General features: G+C 47.1%; 1 protein-coding gene across 1 annotated transcript in view; it reads left to right on the forward strand.

Annotated features, from left to right (window-relative positions):
• LOC119440155 (translation initiation factor IF-2-like) overlaps window positions 1-22686 on the forward strand; it is a 25073-nt gene extending 2387 nt beyond the window's left edge. Inside the window, exons 2-4 of the mRNA XM_037705092.1 lie at window positions 4043-4375; window positions 6935-7430; window positions 22649-22686. Coding sequence (XP_037561020.1) covers window positions 4043-4375; window positions 6935-7430; window positions 22649-22686 — 867 coding nt within the window. The remainder of the gene's footprint in view (window positions 1-4042; window positions 4376-6934; window positions 7431-22648) is intronic.
• The last annotated feature ends 232 nt before the right edge of the window (window positions 22687-22918 follow it).

A 22918-nucleotide genomic window follows, 5' to 3' on the forward strand; every position in this document is an offset into this window, starting at 1 on the left:
ACGCAAGGTGCCTAGTACGATTGAATTTTCAGGAATCTAGCCGCAGTTAGAAGCTGAGGCAGAACATGTAGAGGTATCAATGCCCCGAATGGATGCTGTCGATGAAATATTTTGCAACTTTATTCATAACCGAGCATTTCTGCCCTAGTATTCACATCAATATAATTAAACGTAAATTGCAGGGCTTTAACAAATCATGTAACAAATAAGAAGCATCACTAGCGTAGAATGAGCAACACAAATGTAAAGCTCCCAATGGAACTTCTGGTTGAAACTACAATGAAAACTTCTTTATATAAATATATTAAAACGAAGGCGCTTTTTACCAACCATTCCATGGTTTTGCCGGGGTCGGTCAGTCGGATGGTGGGACTCGCTTGTAAAACTGAGGAACGGTTACGGCGCATCAAGGCAATACAAGGGAGAACGAGTTGTTTTGCTACATCCGATGACAGCCTCGGCACTGCGCGTCTGGAAGCCAGAAAAAACGCACAAAGTTAAAACTAAGGAGAAGGGAGTTTCGCGTGCGTTCTGGGCATTCCGGAACAAGGTCTTCCCTTTCGGCTGTTAACGTGCTGCGCACTGCCAACGCGTTTAGCAACGGCGAACAGAGTGGCGCAAGAGAAAGTCGTGGGACCCGCAGCAACGATCGGACCCCAAAGGTAAGCTACGTGACGTCACCAAGAACAAGGAGAAGAGAAGTTGCGGCGTCCATTTCTTCCGTGCTTTATAAGCTAGACGGCCAGCGCTGACGCTCAACGCACGTTTTCAAGCTCGACGTTGTGACAGTGAAACAGTGACCGCGCTTGTTTTAACTGCAAACGGATACAACTTCACAGGATATTTCTGCAGCCACCATTGGAAAACCGTACGAGGCACCGTTCTCCCAACATGCTGCGAAAGGTGATGTACAAGGGAACAATTGGGAGAAACATTTTATTTAAATTAATTAAATTATAGGGTTTTACGTGCCAGAACCACGATCTGATTATGAGTCACTCCGTAGTGGCAGACTCCGGAAATTTGGGCCACCTGGGGTTATTTAACGTGCACCCAAATCTAAGCACACGGGTGTTTCGCATTTCACCCCCATCGAAATGCGGCCGCGGTGGCCGGGATTCGATCACTCGACCTCCGTGCTCAGCAGCCCAACACCATCGCCACTGAGCCACCACGGCGGGTGAAATATTTTAAGGAAAGAGGTCGTGTTCCTGCTTTATAAGGGGGAATTTCGGATTAGTCTCAAGGGCTACGAAGTGCTGTCATGCCGTTCCTTCGTTTTCAATTCCTTTTTGGGCATCTTGAGCAATGACCCAATGTTGTGGAAGCTGCAGACTGCGGATTATCATTACTTTGTGATGCTCGTTTAAATTCAGACATAGCAACACCAACAAACCGTTAATTTTGACCATTTTTGTCGTGCGCTCAATAATCCGCGGACACTGCTTCGCAGGCTCTTTATCGCCATGCATCTTCTCCTCAATGACTAGGCGAGATATCTAGTGAGACCAATTTGCATAAAGCTATGATCCTGGTATCACGTGCATCACGTTCGCTTCGTTGTTTAAAACGAAGTTTGGTTAAGCGCCAGAGGCAGAGTTTCAGAGCGTGCCCACTTTTATCTATATACTTAATTAGAGAGAAATACTACAGATGGAGAAAAGTCAACCATCACCACTCTCTGGTTGGCTAATATGAATCGATGCGAAGAGGAAGGGCAGAATGTTTTTCGCACTGACGCTGTTTTTTTTTTAAACACACCCCGTATAATTGAAGCGACTCTAGCTGACATCGGCTGCAAGCACGGTTCAATGATTTTGCTTTGTTGAAGGCACAGTAGTAGAGTTCTTCAAGTTTATTGGACAGCCGAATTATTGTCACGTTTTCGTGACGGTGAAGCACACTGCTATAGGCATAAGTTAGCACGTCAACTCTGTACTGGGCGAACTTCATTGGGCGATCGCGATCTTCGAGCGTCTATACAAAAACTTATCTCAGATTGCGTCGTAATCGCTCTGTTTGCGTTCATTCCAGAATGTAAACCGCTATTCGCGTGACACAAGAAATTTATCAAACAAGATTCTTTGGCTAGATGATCGGCGACAAGTTTCCAGAATGTTGCGATACATCTAGGCGCGTCTTACACAGAGCTATAATTTTGTAACGGTGGTTAGCCTGTGAAAAAAGATTCCCGAAAAAGATTAACAATGTACGCTCGTATATATTGCCCTGGCCCTTCATCTTCGATGGGCACGAACTCTACATATGGCGCCGTAACGATTTTCCCTAGCGTGCGTCGTCATAGACATGACTGCAGCGTTCGAGTTACGCTGTAGGAATGTAAGACCTTTCGTCGCAGCTGAACATGCGGCTCACATTTTCGAGTCTTACATCCATCAACATGTTTAAATAAATATTTAGCAATGAAGTATTTCAAAATAATTAGTCAAATGGGTCCGTGACTAACCAAATAGTCTAACAAGGCATCGCTTAACGCTAATCGTTTGATGATCTCTGCTCTGACAAAAAAGTGGACACTCCAGAAGGATTTCAGCTATTTTCACAGCTTATCTCTAGAATGACAACCCCCTGCAGGAAAACTAACAAAGCCGTCGCTTTGCGCTTTCTTTTGTTGTAGCAGTGTGCGCGCCTTTTGTGCTTTCAGATATGCGGTTCAATAACTGCGCTGCGTCTTCGCACTCAAAATTAAGTTTGCAAGTCTTAGCTGTATGAGCGCCTTTTCTGGAGCTTGTTAACATGTAGCGCCTGTTTTGGGCATTGAAGAAATCAACTAACGTGCATGATTCGTCGACAAGCGCCCCATACGGGGTTGAGATGACAACCAGTGCCGACCATGTCTCAGGCACTGTTAGCAAAACAGCAGATCGCAGGAAACCTTGACGTTCGGTCCGACACTGCATCGCATGGCACATGAAGTGAGCACCTTAGTTATCGTCAACCAACGCCTAGCGTAGGAGTTTACTTTTGAACATGTCTTGCGTATGGTTACGCGCGTACATGTGCTTCCGCGAAAGAGTGGTAAAGTTCGTACTAAATGTAATTTACCGAACACACTAGGCATGTGAATGCACCACGGATTTTAAGAAATTTGGGAAATTGAAATCTTTTGGACCCATTGATGAGAGTCCCACCGGTAATGAAAAATTTGTCCTGGGGCCTTCCGTCACACTTTCAGTGTTCAGGAACGGTATTTCGTGAATCACACTGCAAATTACGCCTTCGTCCGTAAAAATATGGGTGACACGTTCTCAATACTAGTGGTATTTAGCACAGAATAGTGCATGTAAAGTTGCGCTAGGTATTGATGCAGGACGAGGATGAAAAGCGCACAGACCCCGACGCTAGTAGACCCGACACGACGCCACCGTAGCGTCCACTGTGATTGTCGCTCGGCTTCCCTGTCTTTTTAGTGCTAGCTACATGTCTCCATTCTGCAATACGCAACAACTCGCCCTACTTTCTTCTATTGCAGTTCACACTTTGTAGGACGAGTGCTTATACAAAATAAGAAAAATAAATGCCCTCACGTTTTGCAGAATATTGATTACAGTATGGCAGTGTTGTAATCCACCCAACACAACACTTGGCCAAAAGGGATGACGACCAACCCCAAGTTTTTTACAAAACTATGCTGCACGAGGCTAAGAACTTCGTAGGCTAGTAGAACGATGGAGTCAATAATAGATGACGACCAGAAACGTATGTTACCAGAGCGACTGTGAACTACAAACTGCTTTTACTCCTCCAAAAAAGGCCCATTCCTAACGAGATTCATTGCTGTTCCGATATTTTATGCGGCACCAACAGCAGCAGCGAAACGATATCAACCTAAAATATATGCGTATAATATAAAAAAGTATCATGCCAGATATTCGGGCGATGTATGTCGTGTAGCAGGAATAGCTTTTTTTGACATCTTTTGATGGACTGAAATTTTTTAATTTTGATGCACTGAAACCAAATCATGCGATGCTTTTTACATCAGCGCGAGCAGTATTGAGATCCCTGTTTAAAACTACAGATTGTCCTGGTCTGCCTCATTGCCGGAGCCTACGCAGTCAACGGTTACAGCCGGCCGGACCTAAGCGATCTGGATGACTTTGACGGCCCTGTGACTCCTACTACACCGGCGGCCCCTACTGACACAGGGACGCCAGCTACAACGTCTGCACCGACTTCCACGGTTCGGCCTGTAGCCCCTGTGTCCCCTGCGCGACCTGTAGTTTCCGTTGGTACACTGCGCCCGCTGCGTCCTGTTGTCCGTCCGGCGGCAGTGCCCTTTGGTCCAGTGACACGCCCCGCTATATTCGCGCCTGGAGCGGCTGGTTTCGTGCCATCCGGATTGCCGGGAGAAGTGAGTATCATTATTCAATGAGACATTTAGCCATCTAGTCATAATTCATAGGACAAACCTTAAAGCGTGAAAATAAAGGGTTGTATAGAAAAAAAGAACAAAAAAACACAGGCGCACAAGCAAAGTAAGCTCAAGAAAAGAGTTGTAACCTTAGCCTACGCTTAAGAGGAGCCTGCGCAGTCAGGAGGCGTTCATTAAATTACTTGAGATTCTCATTCGAATTCGCTGTTACTTCCTACTACTTGTTTTCTCCCACCAAAGATCATGGGTTCAAGTGCCTTAATCACCTGTATCTTAAGGTACTGTGATTTAATTAACATTGCCATAATTAAAAAAAAGGTCATGGGTTTGAGTACCTTCATTAACTATATCCTAATGAGCCGCACCTTAAAACCTTCACCCTATTTAACATCAAAGGTCGTCGGTTCGAGTGCCCTAACTATATAATAATTAAATGTGCAATAAATAACTTTGGTTTAATTACCACCAACGGTGGAGTGTTCGAATTCCACCGAAGGTCGTGGGTTCGACTGTCTTAATGAACTATATTTTATTCGAATGGGCCTTGATTGACTTCGCCTTCATCAACACCAAGGGTCGTGGGTTCAACTCCCACCAAAGGTCAAGGGTTCAAGTGCCCTAACTCTATTTTAGTTAGGGTAGAGGTAATTGAAACACTCAAACACACGACCTTTGTTGGTGGCACCATTGTGCCACCAACACATGGTGACACCGTGAATTTTGTGCCATTGAATTTTGGTGCCACAACGTCGGCCGTCGGACTGTTCAAACCATGAGCCGTCTAAGGCTCTCGCCTTAATATATCAAATTTGGGCAATTGTGTCGGCTGTGTTATTCAGTCAATTGTCTACTAGAAATCTAAAAAAATAGGTGAAGCTGATAAATATTAGCCAGTTCGACATTATCGATCAGTTCATTGAGGCGAGGTTCACTGCTTTCGTTTTCGATATTATTAGGATCCTAGTTGTGCACTATACAGAAGGCTAACCTGTCCTTATAAACGTTTTTTATTTTTCTTCCAAAGCCGCTGCATTGTTGAATGCACCATAAAGAGTCGTACGATTTGTTACCAGCTTCTGGCAATGTATGTTACTTGGTACCTTAATTTTAGCAAATTTAAACAGGAGAGCACCTTCATTATCTATAGACGCATAGATCTGGTGAAATTCAAACATTCTTTGTATTTCAGTGAAATTTTCCGCTACGCTGGCACCCGTCGTATCGTATATCAGCGTGGTATAAAAGCAGGAAATGCATAAGCATTGCGTTGAATGAAACGGCGTTCTAGAGGCGCGATTATCTTGTACACCTAAAACGGTCGATTTCTAACATAAGTAATCGCGACAGCTTTGCAAAACATTTGAACATATAGTAAAGATGCAAGTTTGCGGCCGCGATAGTAAAAGTTAGGGACGCTCTGATTAGAGCACTGCACGGGCTCGGGCTTACCCGAAAGCCCGGGCCCGGCCCGCGTGGGCCGGGCCGGTCCGGGTAGAGCAGTTTTTTCAAGGGCTCGGGCCGGGCTCGGGCACGGCGTGTGCTTTTTGACCCGGGCCCGGGCCAGGTTCGGGTTTTTTGACGTCGGCCGGGGCCCAGCTCGGGCTTTCTGGTGGTGTGCATGTAACGTGCAGCGAGTTATTCTCGGGCAGCTCAACTCTGAAAAACATGTATTTTTCGGTCTCGGGCCGGGTTCAGGCCAGTTTCGACCCGAGCTCGGGCCGGGATCGGGCCTAAGGTAAAGGGGTGGCGGGCAGGGCCGGGCGGGTAACGTAGATTATTTCCGGGCCCCGGCCGGGCCCGGGTCTCGCCATAGAAGTTTTGATCCGGCTCGGGCGGACCGCCAACGTAAAAATGGGCCCGTGCCGGGCTCGGGCTGAAAAAATCGACCCGTGCAGTGCTCTAGCTCTGATTAAAAACGAATCAAATTAGAGGACGTGAACTGGTCTACGAATACTAAAAAATTACACTAAATTGGGAGCTTGATTCGCAACGTTGTTTTGGTGACGATAGTTTCCAAATTAAACGTCTTTGACAATTTAAAATTCGCTGCTATTCATCTGAAAGATAAGCCACAGAAACAGCACCGCTACCCGTCTGTCGTATCACCAGGCGCCAAGAGTGAGTTCGCTACTCGGCAATCCCAGTTCAAATTCTGCACATTTAAGAATTCATAAAACACGGATTTAACTGCATTTTCACGCATACGGACCGTGAGAGCTGCTAGTTGCTATGGTTCACAATTTCCGTGCTTGAAACAGGAAACCTGGAAGAAAAAAAAATGATGCGAAGACCGTACAATACCACAATATACAAAATAAAGCGGAAGAAAGGGACGCACAGTTATTGAGAAATCAATTTCTTGATGTAAACGCGGTATTGTTCTAAACCCAATTCAATTACTTATTGAAAATATTTCGATGAAGTCGAGAAAAATACGTTTTCGTGAAGTACATCTGTGACTTCCTCGTAAGTTTAGTCAAAATGAGGGTACTGTATATTATCGGAGGGACGCTATCATCCTTTTTTTTCTCAACGCAGGGGTGGAAGCCGTACAGTTTTGGCTATGACATCACCGACGAATTCGGCACCCGGCTCTTCCACAACGAGCAGTCTGACAACAAGAACGCCAAGACCGGTACCTACGGCTACCGCGACGCCAATGGCATCTTCCGCACAGTGTCGTACGTGGCAGACGCTGATGGATACCGGGCTACCATCGACACCAACGAGCCTGGAACAGCCCCTGGAGCCAGCGCCGACGCCGTCTTCAACGCCAATCCTGTGGCCGCACCACCCACTGCTCCTCGACCAGGAGGCTACACAAGGACTCCATACACAGGCCCGACATTCACTCGTCCTTCATTCACTCCTCCTGCAGCTCCAGTTAACGTTCGCGGCCCTGGAGGCTACACGGGTGGTTACGCTGGCGGATATGGTGGCGGGTTTAGAACCCCATACGCTGGTGGGTCCGGTGGCCGATACGGTAGCGGTTTCGGTGGGGGTTACAGTGGGGGATATGGCAGTGGATACAGTGGTAGGTATGGTTCTGGGTACGGAGGCGGATACATCGGCGGTTATGCTGGCGGAAACGCTGTCGTATACCCAGGTAGATATCGAGCAGGATTCGGAAGGGGTAATAGCGGAGCATACCGGGGAGCCGCCAGTCCAGGTTCTGTATACGGTGGAGTTGGCTATAAAGCTGGCTACGGTGCTAGCTACGGCGGAGCTGGCTACGGAACTAGATACGGCGGAACTGGCTATGGAGCTAGCTACAGAGCTGGCTACACTGGTGCCCAATATCGAGGTTCTTTCGGAGCAGGATATAGTGGTGGATACACTTCTTCAGCAGCGTTTCCAGCGTGGCCATCACAGTCGTCAATTTCTTGGCCAACACGTCTTTGGAAAGCAGCATCTGCTTAGGCGTCGCCGAATGGTCGTATGAATTGACTGAAGGAGCTAGGCAAGCACCACAAAAGTTAAATGCAGTCAGACAGAGAGAAAGTCGTAAGGAAGGGATGAGAGCCTAAGGCATTCAATGACTCACTAACATGTATAACCTATCATAGTGAGTCTGTTTAGGTCCACCGCAGGGACAATGATTTCACTGAGCGATCCACAGCTTGGTCGCAATGCGACACCCGATTCTATGAGTTACTAACATTTGGAATCTGACCACACTGCAACATCACTTACAACACTGGACAGAAGTTACTTTTTGAGGGGCTCCTTACACGGATTCTTTGAGTTAGTATACCACAGGTTATATAACATGAGCATTTATGACATGTCCAAGACCAGTTCTTTCTCCCTATGTCAAGCAGAAAGTTGGGTACCCGTGATTGCTGTATAATTCACATTGTCGTATCCACGCTTATGAACTTAAGCCTATCATGCTTCGTGTCAGTGTGCTGTCCTTAGCTTCCTCTTAGACGTCTTCATTTTTACAAGCCATTTCGCTTTACGTTTATTACTGGCAGAACGAATTACTTCCGTCGACCTTCAAAAGGAACGGTAGCTGTCCTGTATAACTTGAAAGCCTTTACCATGTGCTCCTCAATCCATTTTCCTGTAAGTTCCGTTCTTATAATATGGATATCTTATAACTACTTCGCTGAGACTAGAGCACTCCTTTATTGCTTCAAGACACTCACACTCAATAAGCCCTGACGTCTTTGCTGATGTAGCGAGACCGAATTCTCACAGCGTTTCGTTTGTAAATGCTCTTAACCATTAGTCCGCCCCCTTCACTAATGATAAGTATACAGCATCAGCATTGGCTGAAATATTTACTTACGAAAAAACCTAGCATAGAATCTTTTTGTAGATCCGCGCCTTGAACATTATTTTCGGCATATTAATATTCGAAGCTAACCTTAGGTTTCGCTGGTTGAAGCTCTCGAACAATCCTTGTGGGCGCTGGTACAGTGCAAAATTCTGGTTTTCTAACTGAAAATCTTGAGGTGTAGAGTCGTATTGGCTTGTTGCAAGCTGTAGTATCAGCATGAGAATTAGGGTTGAGTTACTATAACTGTTTAGTCCTTAGATATAGCACAGTGTGCCTTTTCGTTTTCGTTGCACGTGACGCTTCAAGGCAGGCCAGAGTGAAAGCTGAACGACCACACTTTCTGTTATTGGTGTGTGTAATATACCTGGAGCGACGTGCGTTGTGAAATAAGACGATTTCTGTATAAACTTCATGATAGATAAACACAAATTACACTTTACACTATATTTGAAAGAACAGAGACCATAACCCTGCTGCAGATCAGGGACAGTATGCCATTACACAGCAAAATACTTTACCCTTTCCTGTTAAGCTGTTGCGACTTCAAAAAATGCTATATGAAAAAAAATATCTTTTTTTGTAGAGGCGCTGTCAGATTTTTCAGATGCTGTGTCATCGACATCAGTGGCGTATTTGTAAAGAGTGATGAAGAAATAAAATTTATTTGATGTTATATTCGCCGTGGTGTTTCTGAACTTGTTTAAAATACAGATACCATTACACAACTAGACAATAATAATTGTGATCTCTTACGTCCGAAATCAGTTCTGGGGCTTTTTGAAGCGGCTTCAGAAACGTCATACACTCTTTAAAATCTTTTCTTGTAGAAGCAATGGAAAAGAAACTAAGTTAAGGAACCTAACGAAGAAGCCAGTATATGGCATTCCTTTATCATGCATAATATGGGGCAAAAACAAATTCGAGTGGCAGCTGCGTTCGAATCCAATCAGCAGTAGCCACATGTAGGCATTGCAACACTGAATACAGCTTCAGTTGTGGCCATAATTGCCGGCATGCTGTACTGAAGGCTCAACTTTTGAACTATGTGCGCGTACTTTGATAAATGAAATGATTTTTACCTACTAAGCTTGTAATTCACGACAACTGTGCTTTCAAAAATTCAAAAAACATGCATTGATTGTTTTTCTGTCAAACCTATGAACATAGATGGATTACTTCCTCATGGGGGGACTTAAGCGGGAATCTATATTACAGGACAGGGCAGCCGCTTGCTGCGTTATGCCTTTTTTCTAAACAAAATCACTTCACCAATTCACGTGCCAAATACACGATATGATTGGGAGACATGACGCAGACTCCGAAATAATTTTGGCCACCTCGGTTTCTTTAACGTACACCGAAGTACACGGGTCTTCCTGCATTTCGCCTTGATCTAAATGCGGCCGCCGTGGCCGGGAATCAAACCCGCGTCCTCGAGGCAGCAGCATGACACCTCACCAGTTAAGCTAACACGGTGGGTCAAGTTCATGTGACGTGGTGCACTGATCTCATCGTGGCAAACATTTTTCGATTTTAACAGAATGAGAATCTGCATCAATGACGTTACGGGCTAAACCATCTAGAAGTAAAAGCACCAGAACCAACCTTTGGCTCGGGGTCTTGCTCCCATTCTTTTTTATACGTTCTCGCATAGTTGGCCCACTTCCTCATGTTTGGATCCTCCTCTCTGAGGAGGATCCAAACATGAGGATCCAATGTACGTAAGCTCTGCAATATGAAGTCGTCCTGGCCTAAGTCTACATTCTTGCCTCCGTCGGCGTTCCACAGCCTATTCGGAAGCATTGCTCAGCGCCCTCTACTCGGAGCAATTAGCTTAAAGGGGACATGCAGTTCAGTGTGCTCAGGTGACCTCTCCGGTGAGGAAACAAAATATCAGCATGTGTCGTGGTGTGGCGCCATCTTATAAGCAAGAGGCAAACCGCACTGCGACGTTTATGCCGCCTGCGACATCTGTCAGTGCAAGCAAAGGTTATGCTGCAGAAGTGAGGTTATGCCGACACGAAAGCCTTACGCAATGGTGTGCGGAGACTAGAGAGCATTGTTATTCGTCACCATGACGACAGAATAATGGCGGATTACAAAATAAGAGCGCACATACCGTACTTAATGGCGTGAATACAAACGGTGACTTTTGTGCATGACAGTTGAACTTCTGAAATTTAATGCTGGTAGTTTTACAGCTGCTGGTCGGCTATGAGTGTTGGAAGTTTTTTGATTGTATTCGCGCTTGCTATTGAGTTGCTGTCGCTTATTGCTGCTACTTTTTGTAAACTGACGTGAACATATAAGTAGATGTTGACGTTAAGAGATCGTCCCACCTACTTCTGTTTACCTGAGAAACTTGGAAATCTATCACAATATCTACATCACAATTGTAATAGCTATAAACGATTACACTGTTCCTCTAAGTAGAAAGTGTCTGAAACGGGGAATGAAGCTCCTAATGTCAGAAACACTATTGGTGAACAACAGATTGACAATTATTTCATAGGAGATAAAATTCCCCCGAATCAGCAATACTGAACAAAAGTACGTGCAATGTATACATACATACATTAGACATACCTAAATTGTAATCGTTTATCGAGAACAACTGCGCGCTCACTTGTTAACCAGTATTACTCGGAAGAGTGCCGACCTAAACTTAGTGTTTTGCTAGTTCACGTTTTTTGAAAAGTATTGACCGCGGTCTCCACTGCTTCTTGAGACGTTCTGGTCTGCTATCAAGCGTGAATAATTTGAGGGCCAGTTGGCGCCCTGTCACAGAGTACCGGTGGTATTTGCAATGGTGTGCTTCAACCTTATATGCTCATCTTCGAATTGACCTGTACAGCACAAGATACAACAGCTGGTAAGCTCGAATCCAATAACCAGTAACTACTTGTAGGCCTCGTGACCCTAAATATATCTTAACTTGCCGCCATAGTTTGCAGGTTGCAGGGTATACACTTCTAAGGTTGCCGTAATATAGCAGCAGTTAGAAAGTAACTAAGAACAAATCCTAATTAAGCAGCAAGTATATTGCATGCCGTTATAATACTATGGTGGAAAAAAATTGATGCAGCTGGTGAGCTCGAATCCAATAACCAGTAACTACTTGTAGGCCTCATGACCCTAAATATATCCTAACTTGCAGCCATAGTTTGCAGGTTGTTATGCTGAAGGCTCAACGATTGAACTTTTGCACCTTAGTAGTGCATGAGTGTAATACATAAATGTAATGATATTACGATCAAAAATTACGAATCAGGACGGGTTACGGCAGCCGCCACCCAAATATTAAATGCAGCGAGGGGGCCCACAGAGCGACTGCTGCTCGTGAGAACGGACAACGCCGAAGTTGCGGAGGAAGCCGCCATAGCATTAGCGGTGGCCTCCACGAAAGCGAGAGTTATCATAAGCGACTCAAAAATTGCAGTTCACAATTTCGCGAAAGGACGCATCTCGCCAGAGGCGCTCAAAATTCTAAATAGTAACAGCGACCGTCATCGCGGGACGATCCAAATTATTTGGGCACCCGCGCACTCCTCTCTCCCCGGCAACGAGGCGGCTCACAACGTAGCTCGAGGACTTACTCGCCGAGCAAGTGAGCCCGCCCAGCCGGGAACGAGAGGAGACCGCATGGTCAGCTACAAAGAAATAACCGATTACTATCGGCTGGGAAGGGCCCGGTACCCACCAGCTCATCCCGCGCTAACCAGGAAACAGGCGGTGGCCTGGCGCCTCCTGCAAACAAACATGTACCCAAACCCGGTGGCCTGCAGCAGATTCTATCCAGGGCAATTCAACGATCAATGCAAATTATGTAAATGTAGGGCGGATCTGCCACATATTCTATGGGCATGCTCGAAGGCGGCTCCTTTCGAGGGCCGCAAAATTCAAAACCGGCAGCAGTGGGAGACCCTGCTGCTCAGCTCAGACCAGCAAGACCAGGTCTGGGCCGTCCAGTTAGCCGAGGCAGCCGCTGAGACCCAGGGGATCTCGGCCGTCTGCTAGGCAGAGGGAGGCTGCGTCCGCCCTCCTGGCACCATTAAAGTTGTATCTCTCTCTCTCTCTCTCTCTCGTGTGGTCACTCGCGCACCCGGGTCTCAGGTGACCACCTCAAGCGAAGAAGCCCACAAGGTCGCCCGAGGTCTCACATTCCAGTCGGCCCCTGGACCACTTTAACCCACTGAGGGCGTAATGAGGAACTGAGAACCTATCAGGAAATCACTATGCATTACAGACTGAGCCGACAGGCTTTTCTGGCGGCAGACCGCACGCACAGTAAAAAAGAAGAAGTAGCATGGCGGAAGCTGCAGACAGGGACCTTCCCTAACCCCGTGCTATATAGTAAATTCCATCCAGAACCACAGTCCAAATTCAGCTATGAAGTAGCCAATATGGTACACATGGTGTGAACGTGTGAAGCAATATATGACAGCTCAAACACGATAGAATCCTGGGAGGCCTTACTACGCAATCCGGACAGCAAGACTCAACGCGAAATCATAAGCCAAGCTTTAGCTGGCGCTGAGTCCTTCGGGGTCCCTGCCGACGGATAGAGGCTCTGCGAAGGAAGACCATCTTTTGCGGCGTTAACTGACTGGTGTAAATGAATGTTATTTCTCTCTCTCTTGAGCTACTGAGTTTGTAAGCTTAGGAAAACTATGTTTTTATATATGCCGAAGATAAGGAATTTTTTCCTGTTTGAATACTTCGTAGATAAATGCATTTTTACCTTAAGAGGTACTTTTTCGGCAGCTTATATTACACATGCGCAGCCTTTGCTGCTTTATGCATTTTCTCGAAATGAAATGACTTCGAAACAACGTGTGCTTTATTGCTGTTATTGCTGGTCAGAAATTTGATTCTTTTCTGTAAGGAACAATTTTGAAATTCTAGAAGTTTATTCGTGTTCCCAGAAAAAGTTAGTCTACCACCTTGAAAGTAAGTTTCGGCAATGTCGTTTGGAAAGCATAGATTTGCTTGAAGTTTAATTTGGTCGAGAAATTCTACTTGAGTAAAATACCTTCAAAGATTGCAGTAGGTCCGATTTTATTTTCCGGAGAATAGTGATCAATCAAAAGCTTCCCGCTGTTGCATGGGTTATGCCCTCTTCTTCAATGTGGTTTTTCTCAGGCGTAATTGTTTATCACTCAGACTTAATTAAATTCGCCGCAAACAAGTCTCCATTTGTCGATGCAGTGTATTTACGGCGCAGCCTGCATGCGTGAAAAAACGCCCCAACTTTTCAGCTATTGGTTGCTTCGAAAGCGCTTCCACCCTGCGTGGATACAAGGAATTTTTATTGCGACAGGAATTATATGGACACTCCAAGCGAATTTTGGCCGCAGTCGTCGGTATTGACGGGAAGCTCCGCATATATACTTAGGTACACGTAGGCTACACGCCACGCCCCACTACCTGACACGCTGCATTTGCGGATTATATTGCTGCACTTATCTATCCCCAATGTTGCTCGTAACATGCCTTACATGCTATGAAATTATTCCTCGCAATGTTTACAATGACAGTACACAAACCAACGTGATGAAACATAACACTGACAGCGCATGCTTTTTATTCTCAATCTTCGAAGACTATTACATACTAAAAATCTGATAGAATATGAGAGCTCAAACCTGAAAGTCATAAAATTGTACTGCAGCGGCTCTTTTTAGGCTGCACAATCTCCGGGATCGGCCCACGAATTAGGTTTGAAGCATACCCAGGGCCTAACGGTGCCATCGTGGGAGCGGCCCGCCTCGACTTGAAATAGTCGAGCCTCAGGACTTTTGTAAATAAAAAGTTTTTACCTACACACATACCCAATGCGGAAAACTGGTGGTAAATTGCACAGAAAGACTTTGTCTTTAATAAATAAACACGAATGATAATTGTCCGAAGGCCGGGATTTGAACAGAGGACCCCTAGAAAAACAGTTCGATCCAATAATTTCTCGCCGTCATGAATATTCGACTTAAAAGTACTCATTCCTCAGTTGTAATATGTTTTCTGAAGAACAATGCTCTACTAATGGTAGCATTTCTATTTACGCCAAAGTTTGAACACCAGGTAGCGAAAGATGTGTAGGCGCGTTCGTGTTCCCATCGCAGATACTGGTGCGCAGAAGCTGTATTCAACACAGACTGTACACAGATGTACACAGACAACACAGACTGTGTAGGCTTGAGCCATTGTTTTCCCCTAGGTAGTATCCAAGGAACGGTGGCTAGAATAGTACCTTCGAGTGCGTGGTTTCCGCAGCGAAGCAACGCGTTCCTGACATCGCGACAACATGCCCTGCATGATATCCGAACGGCGGCGAAGAAGCTCCAAAAGGAGGTTTAAAAGAAAACTTGGCTACAGCGAAACACTAATCGCAAGAATGAAGCGACGCGACCCTGCATACGCTCGAAGGCCATTCCATTGGTTCAGATTCATAAACAATGTGCCGCTTCGTGTGCGGCGCACGCTACAGCTCAACGCTGGAGGTAATCGGACGTGGCTCTGCGGCAACAGGAGACTGAGGCTAAGTGACAAAACCTTGCAGTTGAAAAGCACGAAGCGGACGCATACATCGTGCCCGCCGTGATCATGCCGTAGCACCGGAACGCGAGGTCGACACAAGGCGACAACGGCGACAAGACCCTGAAGCTCTGACCGATGCTGCTCGCGGTCACGTGTTTTTTTTCTGTTCTTCTGTGTGCACATGCGACACCACGCCTGTTTACAAAGTCAGCTTACGTTTAGTGGAATTCACACTGCTAATACAGCTAGAGCCTTACATTTAGTGTTATATTCTAATATGTTTCTATCGCATTCATTGCTTCGTCCTTATGGCGAAACTGATTTCTTCTTCGCTCTCTAGTCTCTTGGTTTCTCATTCCACGGCCTCCTTACGCTGGCATTTCAGCGACCACTCGCACATCCGCGCGTGCGTGGGCGCGCTGCGGTTATTTTTGGTTTTGTCTCGCGGGCTGTGTCCGTTCGTGGTGCTCGCAAAACTGATGTCTAACCGGTTTCTAATCTCTCAAAATGTCACTGCTAGATGGTCGCTAGTTTATTGCTCGCAGGAGCGCGATTACATCTGTTCACAGGCGGGCGCTAATAAATACAAACGATGCCGCCGTATACGAACGATGCTACCATGCCTGCGTTTCTTTTCTCGACACTCCTGAAAACGATTCGCGATGGGATGAAGGATTACTACAAGTGTCTGACCCGTTTGGCTTTATTTACGGGCGCTCCACCATCAAGTTTTCTTGCGTGCACACACATAAACGGTTCCATTGCGCTGTGGGCGTGCGCGCTGGTTGCTCTGCTGACTCCTCCGATGCAAACTACTGCCTAAGTGCCCCCCGAATCGGAATATACCTATTTCAGTGCATGTACTATCAGCGTCAAATGAAAGCCGAACAGCGGAGCGCGTGCCACAAGCATTAGAAACAGGATAGTGCGCGCCGTCCAGTCATCAGCGCAGACAGGCCCACAAATCCGTTTTGGTAGCACAGCGCCACCCCACTGAAGTGCGATTTTTTTTGCCTGTGTTCCCACTCGGATTTTTGAAAGGAAGAAAAAAAAAAGAAAACAGAAGCGAAAATTCTGCAAAATTCAGAAGCGCAGGTTCCGCTTCTGTTTTCTTTTTTTTATGTTGCAGAATTTTCGCTTCTGTTTTCTTTTTTTTTTCTTCCTTTCAAAAATCCAAATCCGAGTGGGAACACAGGCAAAAAAAAAAATCGCACTTCAGTGGGGTGGCGCTGTGCTACTAAACCGGATGTGAGGGTCTGTCTGCGCTGATGACTGGACGGCGCGCACTATCCTGTTTCTAATGCTTGTGGCACGCGCTCCGCTGTTCGGCTTTCATTTGACGCTGATAGTACGTTTATTGCGAATAGCATTATTTCCCTACCTAAGCCATTTGAGGCCACCTATATATCTATATATCGATATATATATATATATATATATATATATATCTGTCAATCGATCGATGCATCAATCGATCTATCTGACTCTTGCGCCAGCCGAGTGGCCCAAGTCGTTTACCTGCTTGGGCCACTAGGTGCGTGTTCCTGGTCGTGATGCCATCGTGGTCCTTCCACTTACGTCTTTACATCTTCGTGATATTTGCTACTTGTCATGCCGTCGGCGTCACGCCTTCTACCCTGACCCAGTGGTCTAACTTGTCTCGCTTGGGCCACAATGTATAGGCCCGTTGTCGTGATGCCGTCGCGGTCGTTGCATCTCCTTCGTTCCAGCTTCGTCATTCGACACTTGTAATCCTGTCGTCGCCATACAGCCGTCATGCATTCGTTGTCAGACGACATAGTGATGCCGTTGTGGTAGTTCATTCGTCGTCATTCCAGCTTCATGATCTGACTCTCGTCAAGCTGCCGTCGTCACGCCTTCTACCCTGACCCAGCGGTCCAAGTTGTCTCGCTTGGGCCACAATGTATAGGCCCGTTGTCCTGATGCCGTCGCGGTCGTTGCATCTCCTTCGTTCCAGCTTCGTCATTCGACATTTGTAATGCCGTCGTCGTCATACAGCAGTCGTGCATTCGTTGTGAGACGACATAGTGATGCCGTTGTGGTAGTTCATTCGTCGTCATTCCAGCTTCATGATCTGACTCTCGTCAAGCTGCCGTCGTCACGCCTTCTACCCTGACGCAGTGGTCTAAGTTGTCTGGCTTGGGCCACAATGTATAGGCCCGTTGTCGTGATGCCGCCGTGGTCGTTGCATCGCCTTCGTTCCAGCTTCGTCATTCGACACTTGTAATCCTGTCGTCGCCATACAGCCGTCATGCATTCGTTGTCAGACGACATAGTGATGCCGTTGTGGTAGTTCATTCGTCGTCATTCCAGCTTCATGATCTGACTCTCGTCAAGCTGCCGTCGTCACGCCTTCTACCCTGACCCAGCGGTCCAAGTTGTCTCGCTTGGGCCACAATGTATAGGCCCGTTGTCCTGATGCCGTCGTGGTCGTTGCATCGCCTTCGTTCCAGCTTCGTCATTCGACACTTGTAATCCTGTCGTCGTCAAACAGCCGTCTTGCATTCGTTGTCAGACGACATAGTGATGCCGTTGTGTTAGTTCATTCGTCGTCATTCCAGCTTCATGATCTGACTCTTGTCAAGCTGCCGTCGTCACGCCTTCTACCCTGACCCAGTGGTCCAAGTTGTCTCGCTTGGGCCACAATGTATAGGCCCGTTGTCGTGATGCGGTCGTGGTCGTTGCATCGCCTTCGTTCCAGCTTCGTCATTCGACATTTGTAATGCTGTCGTCGTCATACAGCCGTCGTGCATTCGTTGTCAGACGACATAGTGATGCCGTTGTGGTAGTTCATTCGTCGTCATTCCAGCTTCATGATCTGACTCTCGTCGAGCTGCCGTCGTCACGCCTTCTACCCTGACCCAGTGATCCAAGTTGTCTCGCTTGGGCCACAAGGTATAGGCCCGTTGTCGTGATGCGGTCGTGGTCGTTGCATCGCCTTCGTTCCAGCTTCGTCATTCGACATTTGTAATGCTGTCGTCGTCATACAGCCGTCGTGCATTCGTTGTCAGACGACATAGTGATGCCGTTGTGGTAGTTCATTCGTCGTCATTCCAGCTTCATGATCTGACTCTCGTCGAGCTGCCGTCGTCACGCCTTCTACCCTGACCCAGTGATCCAAGTTGTCTCGCTTGGGCCACAAGGTATAGGCCCGTTGTCGTGATGCCGTCGTGGTCAATGCATCGCCTTCATTCCAGCTTCGTCATTCGACACTTGTAATGCTGTCGTCGTCATACAGCCGTCGTGCATTCGTTGTCAGACGACATAGTGATGCCGTTGTGTTAGTTCATTCGTCGTCATTCCAGCTTCATGATCTGACTCTTGTCAAGCTGCCGTCGTCACGCCTTCTACCCTGACGCAGTGGTCTAAGTTGTCTCGCTTGGGCCACAATGTATAGGCCCGTTGTCGTGATGCGGTCGTGGTCGTTGCATCGCCTTCGTTCCAGCTTCGTCATTCGACATTTGTAATGCTGTCGTCGTCATACAGCCGTCTTGCATTCGTTGTCAGACGACATAGTGATGCCGTTGTGTTAGTTCATTCGTCGTCATTCCAGCTTCATGATCTGACTCTTGTCAAGCTGCCGTCGTCACGCCTTCTACCCTGACCCAGTGGTCCAAGTTGTCTCGCTTGGACCACAATGTATAGGCCCGTTGTCGTGATGCGGTCGTGGTCGTTGCATCGCCTTCGTTCCAGCTTCGTCATTCGACATTTGTAATGCTGTCGTCGTCATACAGCCGTCGTGCATTCGTTGTCAGACGACATAGTGATGCCGTTGTGGTAGTTCATTCGTCGTCATTCCAGCTTCATGATCTGACTCTCGTCGAGCTGCCGTCGTCACGCCTTCTACCCTGACCCAGTGGTCCAAGTTGTCTCGCTTGGGCCACAAGGTATAGGCCCGTTGTCGTGATGCCGTCGTGGTCAATGCATCGCCTTCATTCCAGCTTCGTCATTCGACACTTGTAATGCTGTCGTCGTCATACAGCCGTCGTGCATTCGTTGTCCCACGACATAGTGATGCCGTTGTGGTAGTTCATTCGTCGTCATTCCAGCTTCATGATCTGACTCTCGTCAAGCTGCCGTCCTCACGCGAGTACACAACGTGGACCCAGTGGTCCACGTTGTGTACTAGCTTGGGCCACTAGCTATATGTATTCGCTGGTCGTGATGGTGTCGTTGTCATTCCATCGTGGTCATTCCACCTTAGTCATCCGGCTCTCGTCATGCTGTCGTCATCACGCCTTCATCGATCCATCAACGTTGTTCCTCCATCATTCTATCGCTATCATGCTGTCGTCATAAAATCGTGATTATGCCGCCGTTGTCATGCCATGGCCGTCATTGCGTCATCGCCACACAGACGCTATCCGCGACAGGTATCCATTGTCATACCGCCGTCGTCATGCCGTCTTGGTCGTGCTATCTTCCTTATTCCCGCTTCTTCCCGTTGTCGTCACAAGCCGTGTTCACACCACCGTCGTCATCTCTATGTCTTCACTTCATCGTTGTCATCACGTTGTGGTCATTATACCAACGTCTTCGTCATTCCATCGTCACTGTGTCGGCGTCGTACAGTCGTCGTCATGCCTCCATGCCTATATCCGATCTTCGCAAGCAAGTGCCTTAGCAAAGTGGGACGATATCGGAGTATGTGCATATAGCTGAAGGAACGAACATCTCAGAACTATCACCGCACGTGTTAAACGGACTGCGCGGATTGCTTTTAGTAATGCTATACTCTGAAGATTTCTTTTCGCTTCGACGCATTATGTAAGGGTATGTCTAAGGCTGTGCGTGTCTCGCACGTGTATTTAGAAGACGGCAGCATTTGTGTTTCATTTAGTGCGTGGATGTACTTATAAATAAGCGCGAATCTTCTTGTAGTCTTGACAGCGTAATTTGCGCAAGTTTTTTAACAGCGAAGTTGATTTAAGCCAGCCGTGTTTTGTGATGCGTACGAAGACACTACCAAGAAAGAAAATGAATTTTCTTGCCGAGGCGGGATTGGAGCCCGCGTACTCCCGGTCCCAAAGCGAGCGTCGTAACCACTAGGCTAAGAGCCATGCTTGCTGAACGTACATTTGTTGTTGTTGTTGTTGTTGTTGCCTCAAAACATGGCTTTTATACGAACCATATGATTGAGTTCGAGCGTCGTCGTCTTCGTCCACAGCTGGCCCGTTCGTACGCTGGTGCCCTGCGAGGTGAAGAGGTTTTGCGCGCTATGAGAGCGAGAGAGAGACGTATTCACGGAGGGGGTCTCCTGGAACGTGGTATCGGCATTGGAACGCGGTGTCGAGGTTGCAAGCTGCGCTATGCAACGCGCAGTGACGGCCTTAAGTCCGAGACGCGCGAAAAGCAATTATCATCATCATGAGAAATAAGAAGAAAAGTTTGCGCGCACTTCTGGAAAATGCTGGGCTACGATCGCCCAGCTTCGCTGTTTCAAGCGTTGCGCGGCCGAGCGCAAGGTTAAGCATTTTGTTTTTTTGTTTTTGTTTCTTTAATGCGTGAGTCACACGCGAGAGTTTTGACCGCAAAGTGAGAGCGAGTCTAATAGTACATCCGTGAAGTAAACGAGGCTCTCAGTGGCACTATTACCTGCGTTAATAACGGATGCAGAGTATAAACATATGACATTTCAATTATGAATTATTTAGGGTCATTATGCAGTTAAGTTGGAGGATGTTGGAGTTGATGCATAGACGTGTAGTGTTCTGTTCGATTTTTTTGCCCGAAAATGCCACTCGTGCAACTGCATATTATGTTGTAATATTCTGAAAGTGGGGGTGGGGGGCAGTGTCACGGAGCGGCATAGTTTCCAGTTATGGACACGCCGATTAACAGGCGCCAAAAACGTCGTAGTCTCACGGTGCGGCATATAGTTTCGAGATAGCGACACGCCGTGCAACGGTCGTAAAAAACGTCGTGGTCTCACGGTGCGGCATATAGTTCGAGATAGCGAAACGCCGATTAACGGGCACGAAAAACGTCGTGGTCTCATGGTACGACATAGTTTCCAGACAGCGACACGCTGATTAACGGGCGCCGTATCATATAGTTTGGAAGGTCACGCGCAAGTTGCGCCAGTTGATGAGCGCAGCTTCTACGTGATTTCGTGACAAGCCGTGTTTTAACGCGGTAGCGTTAAGGGCCCCGTGTCGCTGAAAATCCGGTGTGGAGAGAAGTTTATTACGACAAAAACATTCTTGAAAATATATTGGCACTCGGCTTCGTATACAATAAAACATTCAAGCGCTAATGACGCCTGGCACATATATAATCAAAACACATCATGAAAAAAGGGCAGAAAACACAAGGATGACGTACAAGTCTGGCAGGTGACTTGCCTGCCAGAAATTAAGGTTTTAATACGGTAACAGCAGTGCACATATGCGCCTAATTCCGAAGCTTTGTAAATCTTGTAGACGGAACTGGTCTTCGTTCATATTAATCAAGTCTACGCACGCCTGTTCGTACATCTGTTTGCGTAGACGGCGTAGCAACGGGTACATACTCGCTTTGGCTGCCCCTGTAGTGCCGCCGATCCTCGTTGGCGCCACACCACAAATGCACCTATGCACAAAAAATAACATGGAAGAGAATTCGCGGTTTTGTTTTTGACTATGTACGTACATGGAACATTCGCGACAGCATGAACCAAAATGTTTTTGACACTGGACAGTCGAACAAGGCATGTCGTAATGTTTTTGTCTGCACTGAGGGCAGCGGTTATTGGCAGTTATTCCCCACGCTGCCGTGCGTTTCCGTGTAGGCAAAACGCGCCAGCCTCGTCTCCAGCCGAATTCGCGCACCTCGGCGGGCAGGGCCGCCGAAGTCAGACTGCGCCAGTTGACGCTCTTGTACTACTGCAGCTCTTCGTGCGTCAAATGTTCTACGGCAAAACATTCGCACACCTCCGTAGCCGGGATGTTTACTAAATCAACATCAGGAAAAGCTGTCCGAATGAACTGTATGCTGCTACATACGTATTTATAGAATGGTGGTGGCTGTGCCGCCATAGGACCTGTCCTTGTTTCCGATAAAAATTGCTTTCTGGGGGTACCTAGGAAGCAATCTACAAGTTTTCTGACTGGGTATTCGGCGTTGTTCACGGGATTGTAGAAACCTCGCAATGAGAGGACAGAGCTCATTGTTCTGATGCAAGGGATGCTAAAACCACCTAGTTTCGTTGGAAGCCGAACGACGGGCGTGCCACTATTTCAGTGTTGTCATTCCATAGCAAAGAATCGCAGAGTGTGGCTAGCCTTTGTGAAGTCCTGCGTGGCGGGCGCGCCTATGCGTACTACGTAATAAAATGCCGCGCAAACACTGGATTTTATTATATAGCTACGCTCGGCTAACGTCAGCGAAGACTTTAATGCCACTGACAGCTTCTTTCCTGCTTTCTTACGCAGGTCGGTCCACGTCTCCTGCGCTACTTCCCCGGACGTGAGGAACATTACTCCCAGCACTTTGACTCCAGCTACCCACTCGACTTCTCTGTCAAGGGCGAATGCAAAGTTCTCGAAGGCCATCGCCTTGCTTTTGTCTTTGTTCGAAAGTGCTCCGGATAATTCAGAATATTCCTTAAGTAAACGTAAGAATGCGTAGTAGCTCTGTTCATTTCTCAAGTAAAGGGATACGTCGTCTGCATATGCGGACACCTTTATTTCTCCTTGGCCTGG

The sequence above is a fragment of the Dermacentor silvarum genome, chromosome 2, assembly GCF_013339745.2.
Source record: "Dermacentor silvarum isolate Dsil-2018 chromosome 2, BIME_Dsil_1.4, whole genome shotgun sequence".
Taxonomy (NCBI): domain Eukaryota; kingdom Metazoa; phylum Arthropoda; class Arachnida; order Ixodida; family Ixodidae; genus Dermacentor; species Dermacentor silvarum.